Here is a 25,966-nt window from a genome sequence, read left to right as displayed (position 1 = left end):
CATCATCATCAAGCGCACCTGCGCAACAAGAACACAACAGCTCCAAGCTATCATCTCCTTCGTCGCTAATTATGGACCGTGAACCCATAAAGATCGCCAACTGGAACGCTCGCTCCGTAGGGGCGAAAAACATTGAGCTTGCAGACTTCCTCCGCAAGCACGACATCGACGTGGGCCTTCTCACCGAGACCCACCTCAAGACCGGTGACAGCTTCTGGCTGCCCGACCACAGCATTGTCCGGCTTGATCGCACCAGCTCCAGGGGGGGCGGTGTCGCGGTCATCATCAAGAAAGGCATCAAGTACTGCACCCTACCCCACTACCGCACTTCCATCATCGAGGCCGTCGGCGTTGAGGTGGAAACATCGACCGGAAACGTCCGGTTCATCGTTGTCTACTGCCCCCGGCAATGTACCGTTAGCAATGGTACAGCACAGCAGTTCAAGAACGACCTTGCCATCATAACCCACACCAATGCCCGCTTTGTAATCGGAGGGGACCTGAACGCCCGGCACGAGGCCTGGCGGAACTACCAGCAGAACCAGAACGGCCGCCTGCTATTCGACCATTCCCAGCATGGTCTCTATTCCGTCTGGTTTCCGGACGAACCAACCTTCACATCACCGACGGGCAACCCATCGACGCTGGACCTGTTCTTGGCAAACACCAGATTAGCCAAGCCGGTTGCCGTCAACGACCTGAGTTCGGACCACCAACCGGTGCTGACCGAGCTGGGCTACAACTTGGCCCCTGCACCGTGCCAGCGGAAGGACTACCATCGAGTCAACTGGGTCCAGTTTCGACGCGTGGTCGACCGCCACATCGACGACAACCCACCGCTCGACACAGTGGATGACATCGACCGGGCCCTGGAGGGTCTCCATCAAGCCATATCCGTGGCTGACGAAGAGTGCGTTCGACGAGTTCCTGTGAGGGGTAAGTTTCAAGCAATTGATTCCCACACCAAACTCTTGATTCGGCTCAGAAATGTTCGTAGACGCCAGTTTCAGCGGACTGGGGATCTGCAGCGTAAATACGAAATGGTCGATCTGAATCGGCAGATCGCTTCCAGAATGGTCTCAATCCGGAACGAGAGTTTCGGGCGGCTCGTTCAGAACCTGGACGACCGTTCCAGACCATTCTGGAAGGTTGCCAAGGTGCTGAAGTCTTACCCCAAGCCCATTCCACCACTTAGAGTCAATGACGAACGGCTTATCACCAACGAAGAGAAGGCCAATGCAATTGGGGAGCACATTGCCCAGTCGCATTTGCTTGGCTCTACAATCCCAAGTCCACTCGAGAACCAGGTTGTGCAGTGCGTCCAGACGTTAGATGCCTCCCCTTGTGCCGTCCCTCCAGAAGAACGGATTACAGAGGAACAAATTTGCTCAGCGCTGAAACACAGTACGAACATGAAGGCTCCCGGGTTTGACGGAATATTCAACCTAGAGTTGAAAAATCTCAGCGCGAGGGTGCACTCGCTGCTGGCTGCCATCCTCAACAGATGCTTGGAGCTGCACTACTTTCCAAGCATCTGGAAGGTGGCAAAAATCATCCCGATCCGCAAACCTGGGAAAGACCCTTCACTACCGTCAAGCTACAGACCGATTAGCCTGCTCTCAGCGCTGAGCAAGCTGTTCGAAAAATTGATCCTCAGCCGACTAAACAAGTTTGTGGAGGAACATGACATTCTTCTTCCGGAACAGTTCGGTTTCCGCAAGGGGCATTCCACCAATCATCAGCTAGTGCGGGTGATGAATAACATCCGAAGTAACAAAGCTGTATCCAAGTCCACAGCCATGGCCTTGTTAGACGTCGAAAAGGCGTTTGACAATGTCTGGCACGACGGACTTATATACAAGCTTTGTAACTCCAACTTTCCACCATACCTTGTGAAAATCACCCGTAACTATCTCCAGCAAAGGTCGTTCAGGGTGTCGTTGAATAGTTCCCTTTCGGGACAATTTCCGATCCCAGCAGGTGTTCCACAAGGGAGTCTGCTGGGACCACTGCTTTAAAGCATCTACACGTCGGACATCCCTCCTCTAGGAGACGGTTGCGTGTTCTTTCTGTTTGCAGATGACACCGCGATAGCCGTCAAGGGTAGGATGCCTCGTGAAATTACGAACAAGCTCCAACGATGCCTTGACACCTTTACTGATTATGCCACCACGTGGAAAATCAAAATCAACGCCTCGAAAACCCAAGCGATCATGTTCCTTCACAGACAATCATTAAAACTTAAACCGTCTCCCTCCTGTACCGTAATAATGGATGGTACAAGGGTCGAGTGGTCCACTGATGTTACTTATCTCGGGATGTTGTTCGATGAGAAGCTCCTGTTCCGCTCGCACATAGAGAAAACCCTAGTTAAGTGCTCCGCCTTGGTTAGGTGTTTGTATCCGCTCATTTGCCGCAGATCCCGCCTCTCAAGGCAAAACAAACTGGCTGTCTACAAACAGATCATAGCCCCCGCGATCTTCTATGCCGCCCCGGTGTGGGAATCGTGCGCTCAGACCCACAGGAAAAAAATCCAGGTTGCACAGAATAGAGTGTTGAGGATGATCCTAGATCGTCCATTCGACACAAGAATAGCAGACCTCCATCAAGAGGCAGAAATTCCCAAAGTAGATTCCAAAATTGATGATATGACAACTAAATTTATTCAAAAATGCAATCTTTCTGAACATGCTTTAATAAGCAATTTGTACATAGTAGGTTAAGTGTATATAGTAGAGTAGGTTAGTTTTAAGCTGTAAATAGTAGTATTAAGTAGTTTCTCTTCAAATTCTAAAAACAAAACAAACCAATCCCACCAAGGTGGTCGACCGTGTACTAAGTCTAGGACTAATTCTGTAAAACAAATTTTGAATTTTGCCCATACCTAAAGATGAAGAAAGCAATTAAATCACTTAGTAAAAAAATTTATATGGTAATCGTCCAAGTAAAACTAAAATAAAGATCATTTAAACTAAAACTAATTTAAACTACCTCAACTCATTTTCGCTTCGGACAGCGGGTAAGCAGGTAGCAGCAGTAGGAAGGCGGTTCCTGTCAAGCGCGCAGAGTTCGAGTTTTGTACCTCGAACTTTGCGCGTCGTTCCCGTCGAGATCATTGGCTGCTGGTAGCGGCGTCGCCTCGATGGCGCAAGCGCTCCTTGCCTGAATGATAACTACAAATCTCGATTACTTTTCGGAAGGACATATCAGCTTTTGTGAACAACGCATTTTATCGTCGGTTTGGCATAACTAATAGCTCGCCCCACATACTAACACCACTAACAGGTTGGGAAAATTTTCCCCTATCTGATGGTAGTACTAGCATGCGTGGGCGAGCTACCAGTTTCGCCAAATTGACGATCAAATGCGTCGTTTACTAAAGCTGATACGGTCCTTCGAAAAAGTAATCGAGAAATATTTCTTGGGCTGTGAACCAATTGTCGAGTTAAATTTAACTCGTGGTTAAACGTGACATTTCGTAAGTTATTTTCCATGTTCGAAAATGCCGGAAATTGATCAGTTTTCAAACAGAACCTAGCCACGGTAATCAAAATTTAACTTCTAGTCGGTCCGAAATAACCACGCTCGTATAGCAGGGTTTTTCGATAACTCATCTGTCACTTTTAACCACGAGTTAAATTCAACTCACCCATTGTGACACAGCCTTGGAAGTAAAATTAGGGCCATCCATAAATTACGTATATTTTTGACCAATTAACTCCCCTTCCCCCTCGGAGCGTGTACACCTAATACATGGCCAGTCTCAATTTCTGAACTCTCCTTCCTCAACTACTACGTTAGACAAATAGACGGTACCTCTATTTATGCTTTTAGATTACCTATTGGAAAATTATGCTATAGAACGGTTTATACAACCCCAGTTTTTTTGCAAAATTCTTCAAGTAGGAGGGACTTGCAATGCTTATCCCTTAGCATAAATAGAGGTACCGTCGAGTTTATTTTCAGTGCTAGGTTCTGAAATTCGACAGTGAGCGTTCAAAAGGGCCTACTTGTAATGTTCGATTCTCTTCATCGATTTTCTGTTTACAGCTAAGCGAAACAATTCAAACTGAACATTGCATTAGGTCCTAAGTAACACTGACAAGATTCTCTTCGTCGACTTTCTCCTTGAATCCACTCGACCCAGGTATTATCAGCACACATATCGATAAAATAAGTTTTTTATCTAGCATCTAATACGACAAACACAACAAGAAACGATCCTGTGCTCAAGTTATTAAGGCTGTGTTCCATTTGGTGAATTCTTACTTAAATTTGACAGATGGCAAATTTTCAAATAAACCTGCTATTCCAGCAGACTTATTTCTGACAGACAAGGAATCAATTTGACAGACGCTTTCTCGAAAATCGGCCGATCTACAACAGAGGGATTTTCGAACATCTTAACTTATTTTCGAAGTGTCAAATCTCCAATCTCGGCACTCCGTTTTTGTGTGTGAAGTTGAATCGCTGAGGATCAATCTCATTACCATAGAAAAATTTCAAGAGTGCAGATATCAGCTCTCACAAAACTTATAACAAAGAAACTGGAACTTCACGTTTGTTGCAGTCCAGTACACAAGGAGTTTCAATTTCATGAGTGGTGTCACAACCGTCCAAGATTTGTGTCCTAGAAATCTTGAAGTGATAGGGAATATCAGCCATCATGACGGTCATTGTTGGACGCTTCAATGAATCACCTGAAGAAAGCCTTACTCATATCTGATTGTTATTTAGGAACCAAATGAAATAGAATATGTATTCGCATTTTTATGAAGTCCTGAATTTAACCAAGTTTCACTAAGTAGGACATCCAAAATATGTACATAGGACCGAAATCATAGGTTACTTCTACTGTATATTAAATCAATATCTAGAAAAAATGCACGAGAATTTCACTACACAGCTTAACGTAGCCTACGTCAACCCTGCGGTCGTGTCTTGTACACAACCCCACCAACTATATTAAAGTGAGAAATTAAGTAAGCGCTAAACTTTTGTATCTTGCAGAAAATGCATATTTTTAACGCATTTTAAAAATAGCTTCCTTATCATAAGCCTTGAATTTATCCGTTAAAGTTCTGGAAAAACCTGGAAAACTCAGGAAATTTGATTTCGAAAAATAAGTAGATAGAGAAAGACGATTAAACGTCACAAAGCAAAGCATGATCAATCTTGAAATAAATTCACGCTAAAGAAGATGAAAATAGTGACTGATTCAAGAAAAAGTGACTTTAGTGACTTGACCTTAAAAAAGAGACTTTTTAGAGACTGGCTTGAAAAAAGTGACCAAGTTAAGTGACTCACTACCAGCCCTGTGATATGAAGATGCAAAATGGCATCGAAACGTTTCTAAAAACTTTCAGCGAAATAAAAAAAATACGAAAATTAATGGATTTGCGAATTTGATTGGAATCGCTCTACAACTTTGTTCTGTTATGATCAATTGAGTTGAAATCTGCTCTACAGAACTAGAAATGTGTTCAATGTTTCGCTTCAAAATGCATTTTTTAAAGTACCTGCCAGAAGTGAGATACTAGGTATGTTTTTTTTTAACTAAAGATAGTTTTAATTCAAGGCCAACAATTCAGAAGGCCTCAGCTCCATTTTGTAAACAATCCTTGTAAGGCCATTTTGTCGCGAACCGAAGTCCGCCAACACCACCCCCCGTGTAAAGCTCGATTCGAAGTAAATTTGGACGCATTCAAGTGATGATAACTCAAGAATTAAACAACATACACGGTTGATCAAAACGTCAAACAAAAGGGTATTTATTCAGCTTTAAAACGATATATAACAAGTTATTACATTTCACCGTTTCGAACGAACTGTCGCACTTTACTTGTGATCGATGCCATCATGATCTGCACAGTCGCTGGTGACACTGTACCGGCAAACTTATTCCACTTTAAACGCATTTGTTGTGCATTTGTCACTTCTTTACCGCATCCTCGAAGTTTTCGCTTGACAATTGCCCAATATTTTTTGATCGGTCTGAACTCAGGGCAATTCGGAGGATGCATCTCTTTGGCGACGAAATTAACATTGTTTGCTGCATACTATTCTAGTACCTCCTTAGAGTAGTGGCAGGGTGAAATCCGCTTTTTCAGACACTCTTAAATGTAAACCTTCGACGTCATTGTGTGAGATGTGATGAAAACCTTGGTTTTAAGGCCACAACTGCAGATTCCTTGCCAAATCATTAGTTTTCGAGCAAACTTATCAGAAAAAAACAAATTTATACCTGGAAGGGACATTCCCACGACCAGTTGCCAGGTAAAATTTTCGTCCGGGGATTTGTTTATAATCCATGTTGACACATGTTTCGTCATCCATTAAAATACAGCCATCAAATTTCGTCAAAACTCGTTCGTATAGTAATCGTGCTCGCTTTTTGGCCACTAAATTTTGTTTCAGGGAGCAATTCGAATGTTTACTGGTACAAAAAGACTTATATCCTTCTTTTGAAAGGATGTTACGCACGGTGGAAAAGTTGGAATCGTATTTCTTTGCCAAATCACGTATGGAGACACTTGGGTTGCTTTTCACGTACCTCAACACCTTTCTCCTCAGCTCTTTGTCCCTAGTGCCACTTTCATGATAGATGCGCTGTGCTCTATCCCCACTCAGAGTATCCTTGTAACGTTTGATTAGAAGACTCACCGTTGACTTTGGGAATTTTAACACTTTTGCTATTTTTGATGCAGACCACGAAGGGTTCTCTAGATGTTTGTGCACAATTAATTTTCTTTTCTCAATTTCCATGATCCGTAATTTCGGGATGCGTCGATCAATCGAGAAAAACTTTTCACCAATTTCTTCGTCAACAAATGCCTGTCAAACGTTTTTTGTTCCAACCACCAGGGGCACGGTGGTGCATTAAACCGTGCGTCCAGATTTACTTTGAATCGAGCTTTATCTATAGACGAGTGTACGGATGGATTTGAGTTCACTCACTCGACAAAAAGTGACACAACAGCGAGGCCCTGTTTACTAAAAATGAACACATGAATAATACTCACGTAACATTTGAAACGGGCCTATCAACTTATGTACACAAAACTTGTTAAGACTTTTTCGCGCGAACCGAATATGCTCACGCAAACTAACAACACCATCGGGCAGCGGAAATTCTCCCCTTTCCGATAGTGCTCGTGGTTTGCATGGGCATACTTCGGTTCTCGTGAAAAGGACCTAGCAAATTATTTACAAAAGTTGATGGCTTTGCAATTGTTTCGCGAGCATTATTCATGTGTTCATTTTTAGTAAACAGGGCCCCGCTGTTGAGTCAATTTTTTTACTGTAGATGAACAAAAGTTCAGCCGTGCTCTCCTCTATCCAGCATTTTACGAGCGCTTATGGCCACCACAATCTGACTGAGTTTTTGGTAGGGAACATATGATTTGACGTTTGGGTTGTGTCGTTTGACGAGTAAACGTTCAAATTTGAACGTTTACACGTCAAACGACACAAGCCATACTTCAAATCTTATATTCCCTACCAGAAACTCAGCCAGATTGTGGCGGCCGTAAAATACTGGATAGACAGAAAACCTTAATTTCACGTACCCACTTACAAATTGTAGATGTCTCTACCGTACGTAAACAATGGGTTCAGCCATCGTTGGTGGCATAACTTTTTCACATCAGAAAACATTTTTTGGTTCCACTTCATGTGGACGTCAAAAGCAGGCCATGAATAAGCTTTGAGTGAGACTGTCCAGGTAACAATTTGATGCCTAACAAGTTTTTTTTTTAATTCTTTATTAAAGAGATTTTTAGCCTTAGGCTAGTTCATCTCTAAAAATGCTTAACAAGTGTTGATTAATTAATTTCAATTTAACCTTAGATAGAATAATTGCTGTACATTGACCACGTTAACCTTTGTTCAGCTTTTAAACATCTAAATCTGGTGATTTTAATCAGCCAAAAGCTTAACAGTAATATACATTATAAGCTTTTTAAGGCATTAAATAACAGTCTTTTCCAATCCTTGTTCAGCCTTCTAGTTTTATTTCAAAAATAATAATGGAAGACCGCTTCAAATCTTATGCATTTTTATGGAACTGCTTCAACTTGTTGCTGACTAATTGGATTAACATATTTATTTTGTTAATATAAGTCTAAAAATTACCTTTGCATTTCGGAACTCGAGCCGGCAGTCGCTGCTTCATAGGCGTCAACCAAACCTACTAAACCATTTAGGCATATGTGTGGTGAAAGTTATGATCATTAACTTCAAGCACATCAAATTTAAGTTGAATAACAGCACCCGGAAGAGTATTATACAGCAATTCAGAATTGTAAGCAACAACTGGTAACAGTTAAACATTCCTATCATTTTCAAGTGCACTTAACACAACGTGGACACGAGCACGCGATTTATTTTAATGGTCATTTGGATGCTATTTTAGTGCCATAAATGAGTAATATTTTTGGAATGCGGTCTGAAAATTCTGTACAATATAAGGTGGTGACAGTCAAAACACTAAAGTACAAATGTTAATACTTCCGACGTCCTCGCAGACCACTTCTACTTGGAGCTATTCCTAATAATCTCCTTTTCCTTAACTCTACTGCTGCCACTGCCTGTAATTAGAAAGGTAGGCAGTGAATTTAGTAGAACTAAAATGCCGGACATGGAACGAGTGACACAGACACTGACGACATTTAACAAATCAAGCTATCAATATATATGTAACGCAGTGCTGATTTGTGGAGTTGTGTTAAGCTTAAATAAGGCTTGTTCAATCTTTGGATCAGCTAACCTATTGAGGTTGGATTATGGGGATACAATTAGCTTCATGCACTACTAATCAACTATATATTCAGCCTGATGTTAATCAGCTTTGTACACCTTAAATCAACCAATAATCAGCTTCTGTTCTAAATGTTCAGCTTGTATTGTTACTTGGGTGATGTTGCATTATTTTCCTCATATCTTGGAATTTAATCGATTTGATGAAATCAAAATTCATTATTGAGTCTGGTCTGGTTAATTCCTCGGAGGCATCTGGGACATGCCCGGAACTAATCAATGTGATCCGCGGCGCTCGAAATGGCCACAATTGAATTGGTTATCATGTTTTGAAGTAATTTGTTTTGTCACATGATATGTTTTATTCCTTACAGGTCAAATTTAGTATCATGGCTCACATTCCCCGAAACATGTTCCTGCCACATTTCCAGCATCAGTTGACCGATTCTGAATCTGTTCAATAATGCTCTATGGACGAGGCTATGGGATCATGATTTTCATTTGAAGGTGGTTGTTGCTTGCAATTCGCATTAGTTATTACCGATAAAAACGACTTAGCTCCAAAAATGCATGTTTATCGGAAATAGTTGACCGATTCTAAATTTGATCAACAGCATTCCATGTGACCATAATTCCTTTTGTTAGCCGGTTGTTTCGTTTATTCGGTTGTGTGGTTGCTGACAAACACCACTTAGTTCGCGTATTTCGCGATTTTCGGGTCTTGTTCCGTCCATATCTCCGGGACCAGTTGTTCCATTGAAAATCTATTAATTAACACCCGCATTAACAATAACCATAACCACCAATTCGGGTTATCATTCCAACTTTATGTGGTATGGTCGTACCATCTATGCTATCGTTAGGGGCCTCATAGCCTAGTCAGTAAAGGCACGGTATTACCAAGCGGCGGGTTCGATTCCCGGTCGAGAGAATCTTTCGGGTTGGAAATTTTCTCGACTTCCCTGGGCATAGAGTATCATTGTGCTTGCCGCACAATATACAAATTCATGCATTGGTATTGGCATCAAAAGCTCTCAATTAATAACTAGAACACTAAATTGAGAGCACGCAAAAAGCTAATATGCACTAAGCAATCATCTTGAAATGCGAATAAGAAGAAGAAGAATTATATCGTTAGTGTATGGCATTCTATAGAATCATGGTACCTTTCATTTGATGGCTGCGTTCAATTCGGTAGAGTGGTTGCCGAGAAATTCGTTTAAGAAAAATGTGTTACGCGCTCTCACACACACATACACAGACAGACATTTTCCGATCCCGTCATGTTGAGTCGATTGGATAACTATGAGAAAAATATCAATGTTTTTACAAAAACAAAACTCAAAAACGTTTAAGAAAAGAGTTGATCAAAAATAAGACCAATTGTAAATTTACTCCACCATTTTTCGATTTGACAGAACCAGAGAACCAGAATTTTCGGGGTACATTGACATTATACTGGAGCTGTCAAATAGCTCCCGGGGTGACCAACACAATGAAAAGGTAGGTGAAATTCTCTTGATTGATTGCTCTGGAATTATTTGAATTTCAACTAGATTGTTTGGGGAAAAAATCGCGGTTTTGCAGGTTATGACATCTAGATATGGGCCCATTGCTTGTCACAAAATCTTAGAATCCCCCCTAGAGCGTGACATAATATATGCATCAACTCTATCAGTTTACGTGTTATGACATCTAGCTGCAAGAGCTCCAGATTATCCGGAGAACCATGATATGGCCACTTTACCCCAAAATATCAATTCCATTTAAAATACGCTTTGATCTTGCGATTCTGAACAATATAGAAGAAGAAAATCGCATAAACGAGCGATAACCGGAATGGTAGAGTTATTCCACAAACACGTACTTAAGCAACATAACCATACATGTTTTTTATTTGGGGAACGCTAATTCAAATGCAGCATAGCAAAAGGTGATATTTCCCGCTCATTCAGAGCTACAAAATTTATTGGTTAGGGTGCCGGTCTTACTCCGTCTTCCCCTACATAATATTTAAATTTGAACCGTAGCTGAAATTAGGGGAGCAAATTTTTCGCACTTACCGGAAGCCCATTCCAGTAGAATGGTCGGCACTTCCACGAAGCTAACTGTTATTAACAATGCATGCACCCGCGCAAATTGTCCCTCCTCCTAGAAATTCCTCCATCATCAGGGATTCCAACGCATTCACCGACATTCATAAAATTCCGCGTAGGTTCCTAATTAGAAATTCATTCCCCCACCACCAAAACAACCCACAATAGACGCTGCTACTCACCTGAACCTTGTGCCAGTGTCCGTCGTGCAGATCCCGCCCGACGGTGATAATCTGCGCTCCACCACCCAAGTTGTAGCGTAACCTCAGTGCCCCCTCCACCAGTTTCAGCTCGAAAAAGTCGTACGTCCCCCCGTCGTCGGTGTAGAGCACCAACCCGTTCGGCTGTTCGGTTTTAAACTCCAGCTCCAGGGTGCCATTCAGTCCGGTGTACCACTTCCGGAACTGGGCGAAGCTATTCTGCGATCCATCCAGCACGAAACCGGCTCCCAGGCACCCGAGATAGCCCAGGACCAGGCCCACCGACAGCCACACTCGAGACGCACTCATAAGATCTAACCGTCGGCTGCGACGGTTGCAACTGTTACGGTTATTATTATTGCGATTATGATTATTGTTACGACTGTGCCGGATGCATTCGCTGGAGTTGGGGGAGGTGGAGCAGGAGCAGCTGGGCTGCTGACAGTTGTAGAACCGAGAACGATGGCGTCCGTTGACGGTGCAGCTGCTGCTGGAAGGGGCACGAAGAGCAGCTTGCTCCTCCTGACCTGCTGCTGCTGCTGGAATAACTTTAGGCGCCGACGCCATCTTGGTCTCACCACACTAGTGCGAGAGCTTCCCGCTCTCACTCACTCCCTCACTCTTTCTCGATCGATCTCTCGCTCTGTGCACTCACTGTTGTTTCACTGGCGAAAAAGTTCTAATCGCATTACCTTCACTAACACACAGATGCACCAACAAACGCCGTTTTTGTCACTTTTCCAAAACACTCACTCTGTTTTCCCTTTGGCCCATCTGGGACCTGCTCACTCTCACTCGAAGGGGAGTGATGGCTTCTCGCTCTCACCCCGCTTGTGTGTATGTGTTGTAACACTTTGGGAGCTTTTCTTCTTTTCAAAGGGGTGATTTTTTTTCGTATTGGCAATTTGTTTCACTAGGATCAGTTTTCCTCTGTTTTGTTTTATCAGTTTTTCACTTTTTTCCCCACACACGGTTGTCAACGATGGAAAGCTGAAAGGATGAAAAAATGGGGTTGAAATTTAGATCAGTGTCACGTTTTAGCGGAACTTGTCACTCTCGCTGCAACGGGGAAGAGATAGGAATTCAAGTAGGCCGTGATATGGACAAACGTTCGCACGGTTATTACTTTGTTTACATCAACAATCGTCCGTCAAGGAAACCGGAAAGATAAGTGACGAAGACTGTATGTTCTAATCGCGGCACATAATTCCACAGAAAATCCATCAAATATTCAAGTGTCACTATTTTCGGTCACACCACACTGCCTCGCAGCAGTTCTAATCCCGTACTGAATCGCACTTCTCGCAGTATTCTCTCGGCGATGCTGATCAAGACGTCGTATAAGAACTGCGACTGCAAATTCTGAGAATGAAAGTTGTTTTATAGAGTCATACTGTGGGTTATCAGTCAAGGAACCAACACAATATTATTGCAACATGCATATTTCCCTGAACCCGGTTGCTTTATCAGCAGACTAATCAATACCTAATGAACTTCAGACGCACCATACAAGGGATGAGATTTTTGCTCATGACCTTGATGAGTGATGTAAATTTTAACTATTTTTCAAAGAATTTGTCACTAATGAAATCCCACTTACCGCTCAAATAAACTACTGATTCGGACCATTCCTACAATGGTGTTTCAAAGGTTCCGTGGCCCAGTAATCTAACCACTTTTATGATAATGGGCTGTTTACACTTATGCTAGTTCACTAGCTCATCCAGCTAAAGCAACTAGCACGAGTTTCAGTTGTTCCTGAAATCTCCTGCTGGTAGATGCTGGCTCAATGCACAATAAGGTGCGGCTACTTTTTCGAATTTTCATGAAACCTTAAATTCGTTTGTTTTTCTGGTTCAAAATGGCTTGGCTAGGCAAAAATATTTATCTTTAGAGGTGACGTAAATGTCTTGAAGGTGTATTTTTGACCTTTAAGAAACCACTTTTAGTGAAATCATCGTAACTCTATCATTTGTCAACCAGTTTAAGTTCCACTTGCACTATTCTCTTCATAACTAAATTCCTAAAATGTTTGTAAAACCTAACATCTGTCTAATTCTGCATTAAGTTTGTCGTGATTTTCTTTAGATTTATCTAATATTTTCATAAAACTACAAGGACCAACCCTATGGTGTTGTACGCAATGGTGACGTAGGACTACGTGGTCTTATATAATAAATCTAATTTGTTAACTGCAGCAGGAGCTTGTGTTTTGTGTTTAGGAATAGGAATTTGAGTGGGGTACTCTCCGTTTATACTCTTTAGTATGACGCACTTGACATAGATGGCCCCACAGCGACTCACGAAGAGCTACTGATTCCGATCAGCGGTGCGGCTTCTTCCTCCTTCTATGGATGCTCATGTGGGCTGCAGATCGATTCTTGCAGGCAGCCTTTCGTTGTGTAATGGAGAACACCACCACTCACCACGCGGTGATTGAATAAACACCGTTTGGCGAGACCGGATGGAACTCAACTTTGAAATCTGAGTTAGGGAAATCGCTTTTCGCAGGCATTCGGTGATAATTTTAACTATCAACAGTTGCACATTCGTGCAATTTTCAATAGTGACATTTTGAAAAATGATAGACTTAATTTCAACAATTTCGTAGAAAAAAGTACTATCGATTGGCGTATTCAGAATTAAAATCCATCATCTCTGGATCAAAATCAGATATGAAAGTAGCTGCGACCGACTTTGGTTTTTGAAATTGAACCCCCAATGTTATTGTAAACAGTTTTTGTAAACAATGACTTCTATCGATGATTTTTAGGAATTCAAGGCACAACCATGCAAACCAGCATTACCGTTGGGTAGGGGAAGTCTTGCTCTACCTGATGGTGTTGTTGATTTGCGTGGACAAATCTTGACTTTCAAGACATCATCGAAAGAAGTCATTGTTTACAAAATCTGTTACGTCCTAATTCCAGATCTATCTTAATATGGGAACTGACATCCGATTAATGACTTTGACAAATGTTCAAAAAATACTCTTTTACAAATTTATGATGGTCCAGAAGAGGACCGTTTTGTCGTGATGGTTGAGTAATGCTGAGCTTTTAGGGTGTTAAACACAGATAAGGCTGGTAAGCTGTATGTTGTTTGGAATGAAGGTGACGCGCTTGGCATAGATTGCCCAGAGCGACTCACGACTTCTTCCTTCTTCTATGGATGCTCATGTAGGCTGCAGCTCACTGCTTGCAGGCAGTCTTCCGTTGTGTACTGGAGAACAATGTTCAACGACACGAGCCGAAAGCAATGCTGCTGCTGCCGACGAACCGGACACCACCACACACGGAGATTGGAACTAAATCCGATCAGCGGTTGAGGCCAGCCTTGGTAGCTAGCTGCTCGCGGGGAGCATTTCGTTGTGTCCTGGAGAACACCACCACTAACCACCCGGTGATTGAATAAACACCGTTTGGTGAGACCAGATGGTGTTCAACTTTGAAATCTGTGTAAGAGAAATCGCTTGTCGCAGCCAATCGGTGATAATTTAAATCATCATAGCAACAGTTACACATTCGGGAAAATTTCAACAGTGTCATTTTGAATAATGATAAAGTTTTAATATTAACAATTGCGCAGACATATTTCTGATCGATTGGTGATAAAGTTATTGAAATTGTTCCAGCTGAGTTATTAACGTTCAAAATCTTTCAAAAGTTTGTTACATGTTCCATTTTAGGTTTTCACAAAGTGTACCCCAATATAGAAATCACAGACGTAGTCCTACGTCAAAAATCAATCTACTTTGTAGTTTTTAACCCAATTTGAATCTTGGGCACTAATTTAATGATAATTACGTGTACTAAGAACTTTTGCAACAAAGTATGCTTCTGAAATAATATTCTGGTATAGTTATAATTGAAATAAAGTATTTTGTATACGGATATATTTGATAAAAAAAATCACGTTTGAGTCTGTAACGTTGTCATTTTTTGACCAAATTTGAATCTTTTGGTACCGTTGTAAAGATATTATAGATTTACTTTTAGAATTAAACAAGCTTTTCTAATGGACAAAAGGTCGAATGATGAGAAGATTGATAAAAAGTTTAATGGACATAAGGTCCAATGAACAAATGGTCGAATAGACAATAGTTCTAATGGAAGAAAGGTCAAATGGACAAAATGTCGAATAGACAAAAGGTCGAATGGACAAACGGTCGAATGGGCAAACGGTCGAAGAGACAAAAGGACGAACGCACAAACGGTCAAATATACAAAAAATCAAATTATAAGAAGGCAGACAAAAAGTCGAATGGACAAAAGATCGAATTGACAAATGGTCGAATTAACAAAAAGTCAAATGGAGAAAAGGTTGAATGGAAAAACGGTCGAATGGAAAAACGGTCGAATGCACAAACGTTCAAATGGCAAAAGTAGATGGTCCTGTGCCTAGGGGCACGAACGGAAGCTTGACTTAGGACCGCTAGAGGACGGAACAACTATGTTGATAATTTAGTTCTTAACTCTTTCCGTTTTCAAATTGGTGGCCCTGAAAAGGGCCGGTTGTTCTTCAAATGGTGGCCACACCAGTGCAAGTCGATGCCAACCGGATGATGGTGGCTTAATCATGCTTCCTATTGCGGGAAGTCTTCGTATTGTTGCGATGCGTGCTGTTCCACTCATACGTCGTGTCTGACGCTTATTCGTCCATTGCTCGAAAGCAAATGACGAAGAAAACGATTTGCCAAGCGTTTTTATAATCGCTGCTTTTCTCCTTCCTTCCTTTCAGTGGTGAAATGGTGAGTTATCAATGTGAACCATGTGAGCAAGCGCAATGTGTCGTTTGTTCGATTTGCGCTCTATCGTTGCATCCGTGTTTGGGATTTTTCATTACATGACTGAATTTCGTTTTTTTTATTATGACCCCCAATATAGAAATTAAAGACGTAGTCCTACGTCAAAAAGGTCAAATGGAGAAAAAGTCGAATGGAGAAAAGGTTGATTGGACAAAAGGTTGAATGTACAAATCTCAAATAAAGAAAAGGTCAAATTGACAAAAGGTCGAATGATGAGCAGGGGGACAAAAAGCTGAATGAACAAAAGGTTGAATGGACAAAATACAAGTGGTCACTCTACAAGCTTATTTTACGCCAACGCCTCAAGTATGCCACGCTGTGCCGGCAGTGCCAACAGTGCCTGTCATCGGGCTAACTTTGTTTGTGAATAATTGCATGCTTGGCAACCTGGTTTTCTGACAGTTTGAATGTTTTGTTTTTCTTGCCTAGAACATTATACTGGGAGCGCGACCGGGATGACGCTAGCCGAGAAACGGAACTTAAGCTGCGTGACAGGCTGCGCGATAAATATGCCAAAATTTGCGAAACGTTGTTGCAATGTCTGGTGTAGCAGCAGCAGCACCTGCCGTCGTGGAAGCAGTGCGGTGAAAAATAACAACGCAGTATCACCAAAGAGGTAACTCTAAGACTAGAAGGTCCCGAAATAACGTGCTCAACTTTTTGGCTCAGCTCTGGTACTCTCTTCGGTCCCAAGCTAATCGATTCACCCCTCGAAACATAGGAAAAACCAATCACCCCTTATTTTATTTGTCAAACTTTCATAGCGAATCAAAACAAACATTGCGTAGTACTAGAATTTCGACTAGAATGGGATACGTTAATCGTTCGCTTGGGACCAATAGGCTAGTCAAGTAGTGAGCTAATTTAAAATCGTTAGTTTCGTATTGATTGTTGGTATCACGACGAGTAGCTCCAGCCGGATGGTATTTCAGGCTGCTACAAAAAATTAGCTTGAGCATTGTCCTTCTGGACATAAATCCACTGTCAGCTGATATATCTACACACTTAGAAAGAATCATGTAAATTTAGGTGCTCTGAGAGTGACATATACGAGCGTCGATTTTGACATAAATTTGAGCCATAACCGACGCGAAATATAGCTTATTCAAACGTACTTTTCGTCGAGTAACGAACTTTTGAGGCTCGGAGCACTTAATATTACATGCCATGTTTGTTTACGTCTCATCTTTTTTGTCAAAGATGGATTCCAACACGTGTAAAATTAGTTATTTCTAAGTGTGTAGATAAATAACAGATTGAGCTTGCGGAGCTGGAAGGTATCATGCATCCGGCAGGAATGAGATTTTTACCGAGGATTAGAGCGATTAGATTTCATAGAGGAACATTTTCTTCACATCACAATCGGTGATGTTAAGAATGCGGGATTGATTGAGTGGGATATTGTTATGCATGCAATGTTGACCATTCGCAGCACAGTAGCATAGAGGTAACTCTAAGACTAGTAGAAGAAACGTACTCAACTTTTTGGCTCAGCTCTGGTACTCTCTTCGGTCCAAAGCTAATCGATGCACCCCTCAAAACATAGGAAAATCCACGAACCCCTCAATTTATCTGTCAAACTTTCATAGCGAATCGAATCAAAACAAACATTGTGTAGTACTAGAATTTCGACTAGAATGGGGTACGTTAATCGATTTGCTTGGGACCAATAGGCTAGTCAAGTAGTGAGCCAATTTAAAATCTTTAGTTTCCACCGGTTGACAGTAGTGAATTCACTAATTTTGGTATTCTTCTTCTTCTTCGCATTTCAAGCTTATTGCTTATCGCATATTAGGTTATTGCGTGCTCTCAACTTAGTGTTCTAAATGTACTTCCACAGTTATTAATTGAGAGCCTTCGATGCCTGTACCATTTATGCATTAGTATAATTAATTATGTGGCAGGTACAGTCATGGTTTTGTTTTGTAGCTGCGCCTTTAGGCTGTGAACCATTTGCTGAGCTAAATTTAACTCGTGGATAAAAGTGACATTTCGAAAGGTATTTTCTATGTTCGAAAATCCCCGTGCTGTCGATCGACCGGTTTTTGAGCCACGGTTGTCAAAATTTAACTTCTTGTCTGTCAGATATAACCATGCTCGAATAGCAGGGTTAATCGATAACTTTCCATGTGTCAAATTTTAACCAATAGTTAAAAAAAATCGCCAAATGGTTCAGAGGCATAGGATGAGTGCTGAGCTGATTGTCTTTTGAGGAATCCATGGTGAGACTAAGTGAAAATTCACGGTTGCTGCGGTTTACAAAAAAAATGGATTGTGTCAACAACAATGATTCAATCAAATTTTGACGTAGGCGCAGAGATAGTGCAGTGCTGCCGGACCCTTCAAATAGCATAAACAAAATTAATCGTGAGTGCCAATGAGTGTGCCCAGGTGTGCCCAAATCTGTTTTTTGGTACAATGTGCGGAGTGACTATCCCCTTGACCAAATATCGAATTGACAAATGGTCGAATGAACAAAAGGTCAAATGTTTGAATAATTCAAAGAGGGATGAACTAACAAGGTCGAATGGACAAAACGTCGAATGACAAGCGGTCTAAGGGACAAAACGTCAAATTTACAAATGTCGAATGATTCAAAACGAAACAAAAGTTTGAATGATGAAAGGGGAACACAAGTTTGAATGAAAAAAAAAACAAGAGTGAATGACTCAAATTTGGGTTAATATATGGTTCCGGAGTTATTTCGGTTTCCGTTTGGGTCACTCTGGAACGACATTCAGCTTTACTGTTCTGTAATGCCCAGGCAGCAGTCTCCACTGTAGCCAGGTGGGCCAGCGCGGTAGGTTTCCAGCTCTTGGCCACCAAAAGCGTCAGGTTCCACGTGTGTCCATCCTGGCACCGTGTCAGCGGGCCACCTATCAAAGTTCAAACCCAGCTCATACCACTGAACAAGACGGTCCGTATTCTGAGGGTACTTGTTGACCGGCCCTTCAACTTCGAGCATCACTTTACGGCGATCAAGGACGACTGCCGCAGTAGGATCAACTTGATCCGCGCCATCGATAGTCGCCAGTAGGCCAAAGCCGTCATCGATAGTCGCCTACTGTACGGTCTTGAGATGACGTGCATCACCACCGAAAAGCTCGTGCAGATACTAGCACCAACTTTCAACACCTACGTTCGAATTGTCTCCGGTCTTCTTCCGTCAACACCCGCCGATGCCGCATGCATCGAAGCGAGTATTCTGCCCTTCCGCCATCGTAGAACCGCAGCAATTGCAACGAAAGCCGCTGCCTTTACAGCAATGACCTTCGGAAATGACAGGATCTTTCTCCTCGATGAGGGGCACAGACTCCTCCGCATGACTGCCAATTAGGAGCTCCCCCCAGTGGCCAAGGTCCACTGGTACGGAGACAAAAGTTGGCGCATACCTCCACCAAAAATCGAGAGTCAGATAAAGAGCAGGTTCAAGGCTGGAGATAACTCTGCAATGCTAAGGAGAACAGTAGCCGAACTGCTAGCCCTGGAATAACCAACCCATGCCCACATATACACAATGCTCGGTTTTCTCCGCCGAAGCTGCGGCCATCTTTGTTGCCTTTACAACACCCTTGGACCAGCCCACACTGGTGCTGTCCGATTCGTACAGCGTGATACAAGCCCTTACATCTGAGACCCTGACTCAGCCCTGGATACAGGGTATCGTGGAGGCCACACCTCCGAACACGGTGTTTTCCTGGATCCCTGGGCACTACGGTATCCCAGAAAATAGCGAAGACGACAGCCTGGCAGGGTCTGGACCGGCTGGCCCCCGTTACACCGACGAATTGCCACTACAGGACATAAAGCGATGGATAGTCAGCAAAATGTGGGAAGCCTGGGAAGCAGAGTGGTGCCCAACCCCAATCCCGATTCATCCGAAGAATCAAAGGAACGACGAGCAAGTGGACGGATATGTCGAAAGTACGGGACCAGAAGGTGGTTTCTCGTCTTAGGACAGGCCATACAAGGATCTCACATAGTTTTGGTGGGATGCAGTTCCACAGAATGTGCTACGTTTTCGGAACCACATCTACGGGAGCAGTACCCCAAGTAACAATTCAAGCTGAACATTAAGAACAGAAGCTGATTATTTGTTGATTTCAGGTGTTCAAAGCTGATTAACATCAGGCTGAATATATAGTTGATTAGTAGTGCATGAAGCGAATTTTATCCCCACAATCCAACCTCAATAGCTTAGCTGATCCAAAGATTTAACAAGCCTTATTTAAGCTTAACACAACTCCACAAATCGGCAATGCGTTACACATATTTTGATAGCTTGATTTGTTAAATGTCGTAAGTGTCTGTGTCACTCGTTGCATGTCCGGTATTTTAGTTCTACTAAATTCACTGCCTACCTTTCTAATTACAGGCAGTGGCAGCAGTAGAGTTAAGGAAAAGGAGATTATTAGGAATAGTACCAGGTAGAAGTGGTTTGGCGAGGACGTCGAAAGTATTAACATTTGTACTTCTGTGTTGTGACTGTTCACCACTTTTTATTGCACTGAATTTTCAGACCGCATTCCAAAAATATTACTCAATTATGGCACTAAAATAGCATCCAAATGACCATCAAAATAAATCGCGTGCTTGTGTCCACATTGTGTTAAGTGCACTTGAAAATGAGAGGAATGTTTAACTGTCATCAGTTGTTGCTTACAATTCTGCATTGCTGTATAATACTCTTCCGGTTTCTGTTATTCAACTTAAGTTTGATGTGCTACCTTTTACCACACATATGCCTAAATGATCCAGTAGGTATGGTTGACGCCTATGAATCAGCGACTGCCAGTTCGAATCCCAAAATGCAAAGGTAATGTTTAGACTTATATTAACAATATAAATATGTTAATCCAATTAGTCAGCACCAAGTTGAAGCAGTTCCATATAAATGCATAAGATATGAAGAGGTCTTCCATTATTATTTTTGAAATAAAACTAGAAGGCTGAACAAGGGTTGGAAAAGACTGTTATTTAATGCCTTAAAAAGCTTATAATGTCTATTACTGTTAAGCTTTTAGCTGATTAAAATCACCAGATTTAGATGTTTAAAAGCTGGACAAAGGTTAACGTGGTCTATGTACAGCAATTATTCAATCTAAGGCTAAATTGAAATCGATTAATCAACACTTGTTAAGCATCAAATTGTTACCTGGGACGCACTTCCAAAACAGCATTAGGGACATACTGGGCGACGAACCTTCCACTTTAGCGACAGTTATTTATTTCCTCAAGGACGCTGGGCTATACAACAACATTTAGGTTCTTTTAACTTTCTTTTGGCTGACGGGACATCTCTGCCGGACGGGGGATTACCCCTCCGACGGTGGAGCTCCAATCTCTTTCAAAACCCTACATAACTTTGATGTACCAGATTGATTTTAGACGTAGGACTACGTCTTTGATTTCTATATGGGGGTACATTTTGTGAAAGCCGAAAATGGAACATGTAACAAATTAAGAAAGATTTTGAACGTTAATAACTGCTGTCCCTGGTCCAATTTCAATAATTTTATCACCAATCGATCAGAAATATGGCTACGCATGTTGATCAGAATGTTGATTTTCAACAAAAAACTATTGACAAACTGGTAAATGTCCAGAATTGTCCAAAAGCGTCGAATTAACTAACAAATCCATCAATTACCTACATTCATATGCTGCTTCCCCAGCACAGTCATCAGAGAGTAGTAAGTAGACGAAACAAGTCGAAGTGCCATTCGCCTCCGATCCTCGGGCGCGTGCAAATAGGGAGGATGGAATTGCGTAATATTTTGCACACTCATCGCCATACCCAGAACCACACGGTCCCAACGACCACACCACTGTGTGGTGGTGTTCGGTCGTGGAAATTAGTAGCAGCAGTAGCAGTGCTTTCGGCGTGTGGCGTTGAAAATTGTTCTCCAGTAACAACGGAAGGCTGCCTGCAAGTAGCGAGCTGCAGAGCCCACATAAGCAACCATCAAAGGAGGAAGAAGCTGCACCGCTATGCTATGGATCGGAATCAGTAGCTCTTCGTGAGTCGCTGCGGGTCGGTCATCTATGCCAAGCGTGTCACCCTCGCTCCAAACGACATACAGCTCGACAGCCTCATCCGTGTTGAACACCCAACTCAGAATTACTCAACCATCACTACAAAACGGTCCTTTTCAGGGCCACCAAAAATTTGTTAAAGAGTATCATTTGGACATTGGGCAAGATCATCAGTTCCCGCAAGCAGCTAGCTATCAAGGCTCAACCTGTCTATAGAAGGTGTGGAATTGTAGGCCCGAATGTATTGATGAGATTAATCATCGTCCGTTCATTTTCCAGAACACGCTGGTAGGAAGTGTTAAAAATCCATATAGAATTTGAGAGAAGTGGGAATAATTCACTTTGGGTGTATATTCAATCCCCAGAAAACCAATAAAATCAAATTTGTGAGAATACATCTCACGAGTTCAATCTCTCGAAGTCCCTCCTTTTTTACATATTCTGCGCAAACGATACTTTCCGCCCCGCCTCATTCATATAATTCGGAAGGAAATCCTGTGAGGGGTGAATTAAATACACTTTAATACCAAAATGCACAAAACTTAAAAATTCATAAATAAAAAAAAATTCAAAATACACATTTTAAAGTCGGGTAGATGAATCGAAAACACTCAAGTTGACAGTCCTTTGGATTCTCTTCATCAACTTTCTCTTTGAAATAAATACTACAAATTTGATAAGCTTACAAATAAAAAACGGATAGAGTTAAGATAATTGATGATTGATTCGTCACTAGCGGTCCTACGTCAAACTTCCGTTCGTGTCCCTAGGCACAGATCCTTCTACTTTTTTCTTTTCGTTACCTGTATTGCTAGTCTTTTTACTGGAATCTGTTTCAATTGCTTTTATTTGAGTACATGTGAATTGTAAGCCAACTCCGTAACAAAATTTGCAGGCAGAACCCCCTTATGGGGTCTCCTATTTTATAGAGATGAACTAGCCATCGGTTAAAAATCTCTCTAATATAGTAAAAAAATGTTCTGTTATAATTTTACACACGGTGATCATAATATTTTCTCACTCAAATGATGTAATTGGATCAACGCCGGCTAAACCGATGGTCCATGATCACATTGGGCATCTCGAAAAAGTATCGGTGCCCCTGGGGAAGTGACCAATTCTCAACAAGAACCATTGTATTGTTCATCCATCATTGTTATACTGTTACTGTGTATGCTGTTTTAAATCGTGTGTTTCCACTACTTAGTGGCTTCAGTTTATCGCGTTTTGTGTTAGTCATGAGCACATCTAAGGCTTGTACTCGAAAAAAATGCACCATTTTTATCCGTGTGTAACTTTTTTATCCGTTGGTAAAAATCTGGGTATAACTAGTTTGGAGTGAATTGTTTGCATGTGCGAAATTTCATAACAATCGGTTCAGTGGTTATTGAGATGTCATCGAAACAAGAAGAAAATCGCCGGAGAATTTTGCGCGCCGTCATGGAAAATCCGACTGCGACCATGAGATGGATCGGAAGACAACTGGGAATCACCCATACAACTGTGCCTCGGGTGGTAAAATCGTTTAAGGAGTCCCAGACGACCGAGCGGTGGGCTGGAAGTGGAAGAAAATCGAGGACAGCTGACCCTGTGAAGGCCCGGAAGGTGTTGGATTATTTCAAGCGTAATCCGAACCTTTCGATTCGCGACGCGGCTCTGAAGGCAAAGTGTTCCGCCTGGTTCGTTCAGCAAACCATGAAACGAGCTGGGCTTCGTTTCTTCAAGGTCCGGAAGGCAACAAAACACGGTGGCCAAATCCCGCGCAAGGAAGGTGTATCGAGAGTGGTTAACGAAACCGATGTGACGAAACCTACATCAAGGCAGACGCAAAGCAGATACCGGGGCTTGAATTCTACGATGCCAAATCACGGTTTGATGTTCCGGAAGACATAAGGAAGAAGAAAGTGGACAAATTCGCCAAAAAAATACTTGCTCTGGCAGGCCATATGCCAATGCGGTAAACTGAGTAAACCGTACATCACAATGGGTACCATCAACAGCGAAATTAACCGCACCGAGTGCCTCCAAAAGCGTCTGTTGCCTTTCCTGCGATCCCACGGAGGCGAGACATTATTTTGGCCGGACCTGGCATCATGCCATTACGCGCGATCGACGTTGGACTGGTACAGAGATAATAACGGTGTTTTGTACCAAAAACCGCCAGCGCCCTAAATTCACCAGAGATTCGTCCGGTGGAAAGATTTTGGGCCATAATGAAGGCCAAAGTTCGAAAATCGTCCAAGGTGCTTAAGAACGAGCTGGAGTTGAAGAAAAAATGGATGAAAGTGACCAAAAAGCTCGGCTCCACCATTGCACAAAATGTAATGAGGGGTCTTAAAGGAAAGGTGCGGGCTTTCAGCGATGGAAAGGAAATTGAATAAAGTAATTATGCCGAAACATAATCCATATGTATTAGTTCATTGCCTGAAAGTTTCAAGAAAATCCGACTTAAAATAAATGTTTGGCGAACACTTTTGTCTGGTGCATTTTTTTTAGTACAGACCTTAAAGTGCGCAGAATGTGAAGTTAAATGCGATCATTGATTTTTGAATGCCTTTTTGCTGTTGTGAAATCGAAAAGAAAAAGAAAATTTTTGACCGGCCATTCTTCTCGTCGTTTTCATATACATCTGTCACTCTTCAAGCTCTTTCAAAACGTTTGCTCAAAACTCGGGCATTCACCTCCTTTATTTACAAAACTCATGGTAACCCTAACAAGTTTACTTTACCCATTGTGTGATCCCAAAGTTCCCAGGTTCAGATAAGCTATTCCACGCTGACAGCCGAAGAAAACAGCAACAACAAAACCGAAGCAACCCATCAGCGTCATGTTTCGCATGATGTTTTGCGTTTTCGTGCTACTGCAGCTGAATCATAAAACGGGAGCATGCCAGGCTAGAATAGAAAAAAAACAGCCTGTCATGCAATGTTCCATTCTCACCATTTGTGCCAGTAGTGCGTGGCGTTGCTGTGTTGGTGCCAAAAGAGTGATGGAACAATTACAACAACTTTCGTTCCCCCCCCTTCCGACTCCGTCGATTTGGACGCTTTTTTTTGTATACATAGGGGTGGTACTCAGTTGTGCCGTGGTTTAGATGTTTTCGTATACATTTTCATTTGAAAAGTTGTTTTAGGGAAAAAAGATTATTTTGGATGAAAGCGAAGCTTTCCGTTCAGCTGGATTTTTATTCGGCTTCAGAATTGGAACAACTTTTGCGTTTTTTCATTTATCAGGAAAATATGCCAAATGGAAACATCTGTTAAATAATATTACCAAGGTACTCTCTGCAAGTTTTTTTTATTAGGATCAGTGGAAATCATTCTCAAATCTCATTCATTGAGCCTCCCTACGAGAATGAATTCGCGTGCGAATGCGGCAAACACAATTCACGCTTGAGATTCTCATGCATATTCACGCACTCACACTCACAACGATGAAAAATCATTCCAGCTTTAAACTCATAAAAACCACTCAAACGTCAATTGATATCATGTCTATGCATGTTGTGTTAGTTTTCCAACCCCTGATGCACAGACAATAGTAATAACAATGAATAACGCAAAAATATAAAGCAATGAATTTTTGAACCTGGAAACTCATGCATGAGATTTGAGTTTTCGAGCTTTTCCGAACACTGATTAGGATACATAAAATTCCATCATGACCGGGAGCTTTCATATTTTAAAACTTTTTTGTCATCGAAATTGATATTGTCACATTAATGACCCTACGCTCAATTCCAACTTCCTTCCAATTTTCACACTGTCGAACTCAATCTATCCTCTAACTTTATCTAGCTAATAAATTATTACACTAAAGCTTCATGTTGATATAAGTATAGCATTTTCTCCTAACTCTGAAACAAACTAAAATTTGAACTCCGTACGTTGATGTTTAGACCCAGAAAACTACAATCGTCTAAGGATGTTCGTTTAAAATCGTATACATATCCAAATCAAGTTGAAGTTGCATAAGATGCAATTCGATATTGTTGAAATTGTTTAAGATGATAAATATTGATTCAATTACAATCTTCTTTGCGAGATTATATATGAGTTCGTTTGATGTCA

At 41.8% G+C, this 25,966-nt stretch overlaps 1 protein-coding gene across 3 annotated transcripts in view; it reads right to left on the bottom strand.

Annotated features, from left to right (window-relative positions):
* The window catches only part of LOC135701565 (neurexin 1-like), a 215,666-nt gene that overhangs the window by 167,389 nt on the left and 22,311 nt on the right, over nt 1-25,966 (bottom strand). Inside the window, exons 1-2 of one of the 3 annotated variants that reach the window (XM_065222407.1) lie at nt 12,180-12,340; nt 11,036-12,043 (exon numbers count right to left, since the gene is read on the bottom strand). In XM_065222407.1, coding sequence (XP_065078479.1) covers nt 11,036-11,620 — 585 coding nt within the window. In that variant the 5' untranslated portion in view covers nt 11,621-12,043; nt 12,180-12,340. Of the gene's footprint in view, nt 1-11,035; nt 12,044-12,179; nt 12,341-25,966 lie in introns of those variants that run through there. The other 2 variants (XM_065222408.1, XM_065222406.1) reach the window with 2 other exon arrangements.

The sequence above is a fragment of the Ochlerotatus camptorhynchus genome, unplaced genomic scaffold (assembly GCF_037179485.1).
Source record: "Ochlerotatus camptorhynchus isolate MF236.1 unplaced genomic scaffold, CSIRO-AGI_Acam_v1.1 ptg000168l, whole genome shotgun sequence".
NCBI lineage: Eukaryota > Metazoa > Arthropoda > Insecta > Diptera > Culicidae > Ochlerotatus > Ochlerotatus camptorhynchus.
The sequence above is the reverse complement of the archived record's forward strand: the minus strand, read 5'-3'. Positions and strand labels throughout refer to the sequence as shown.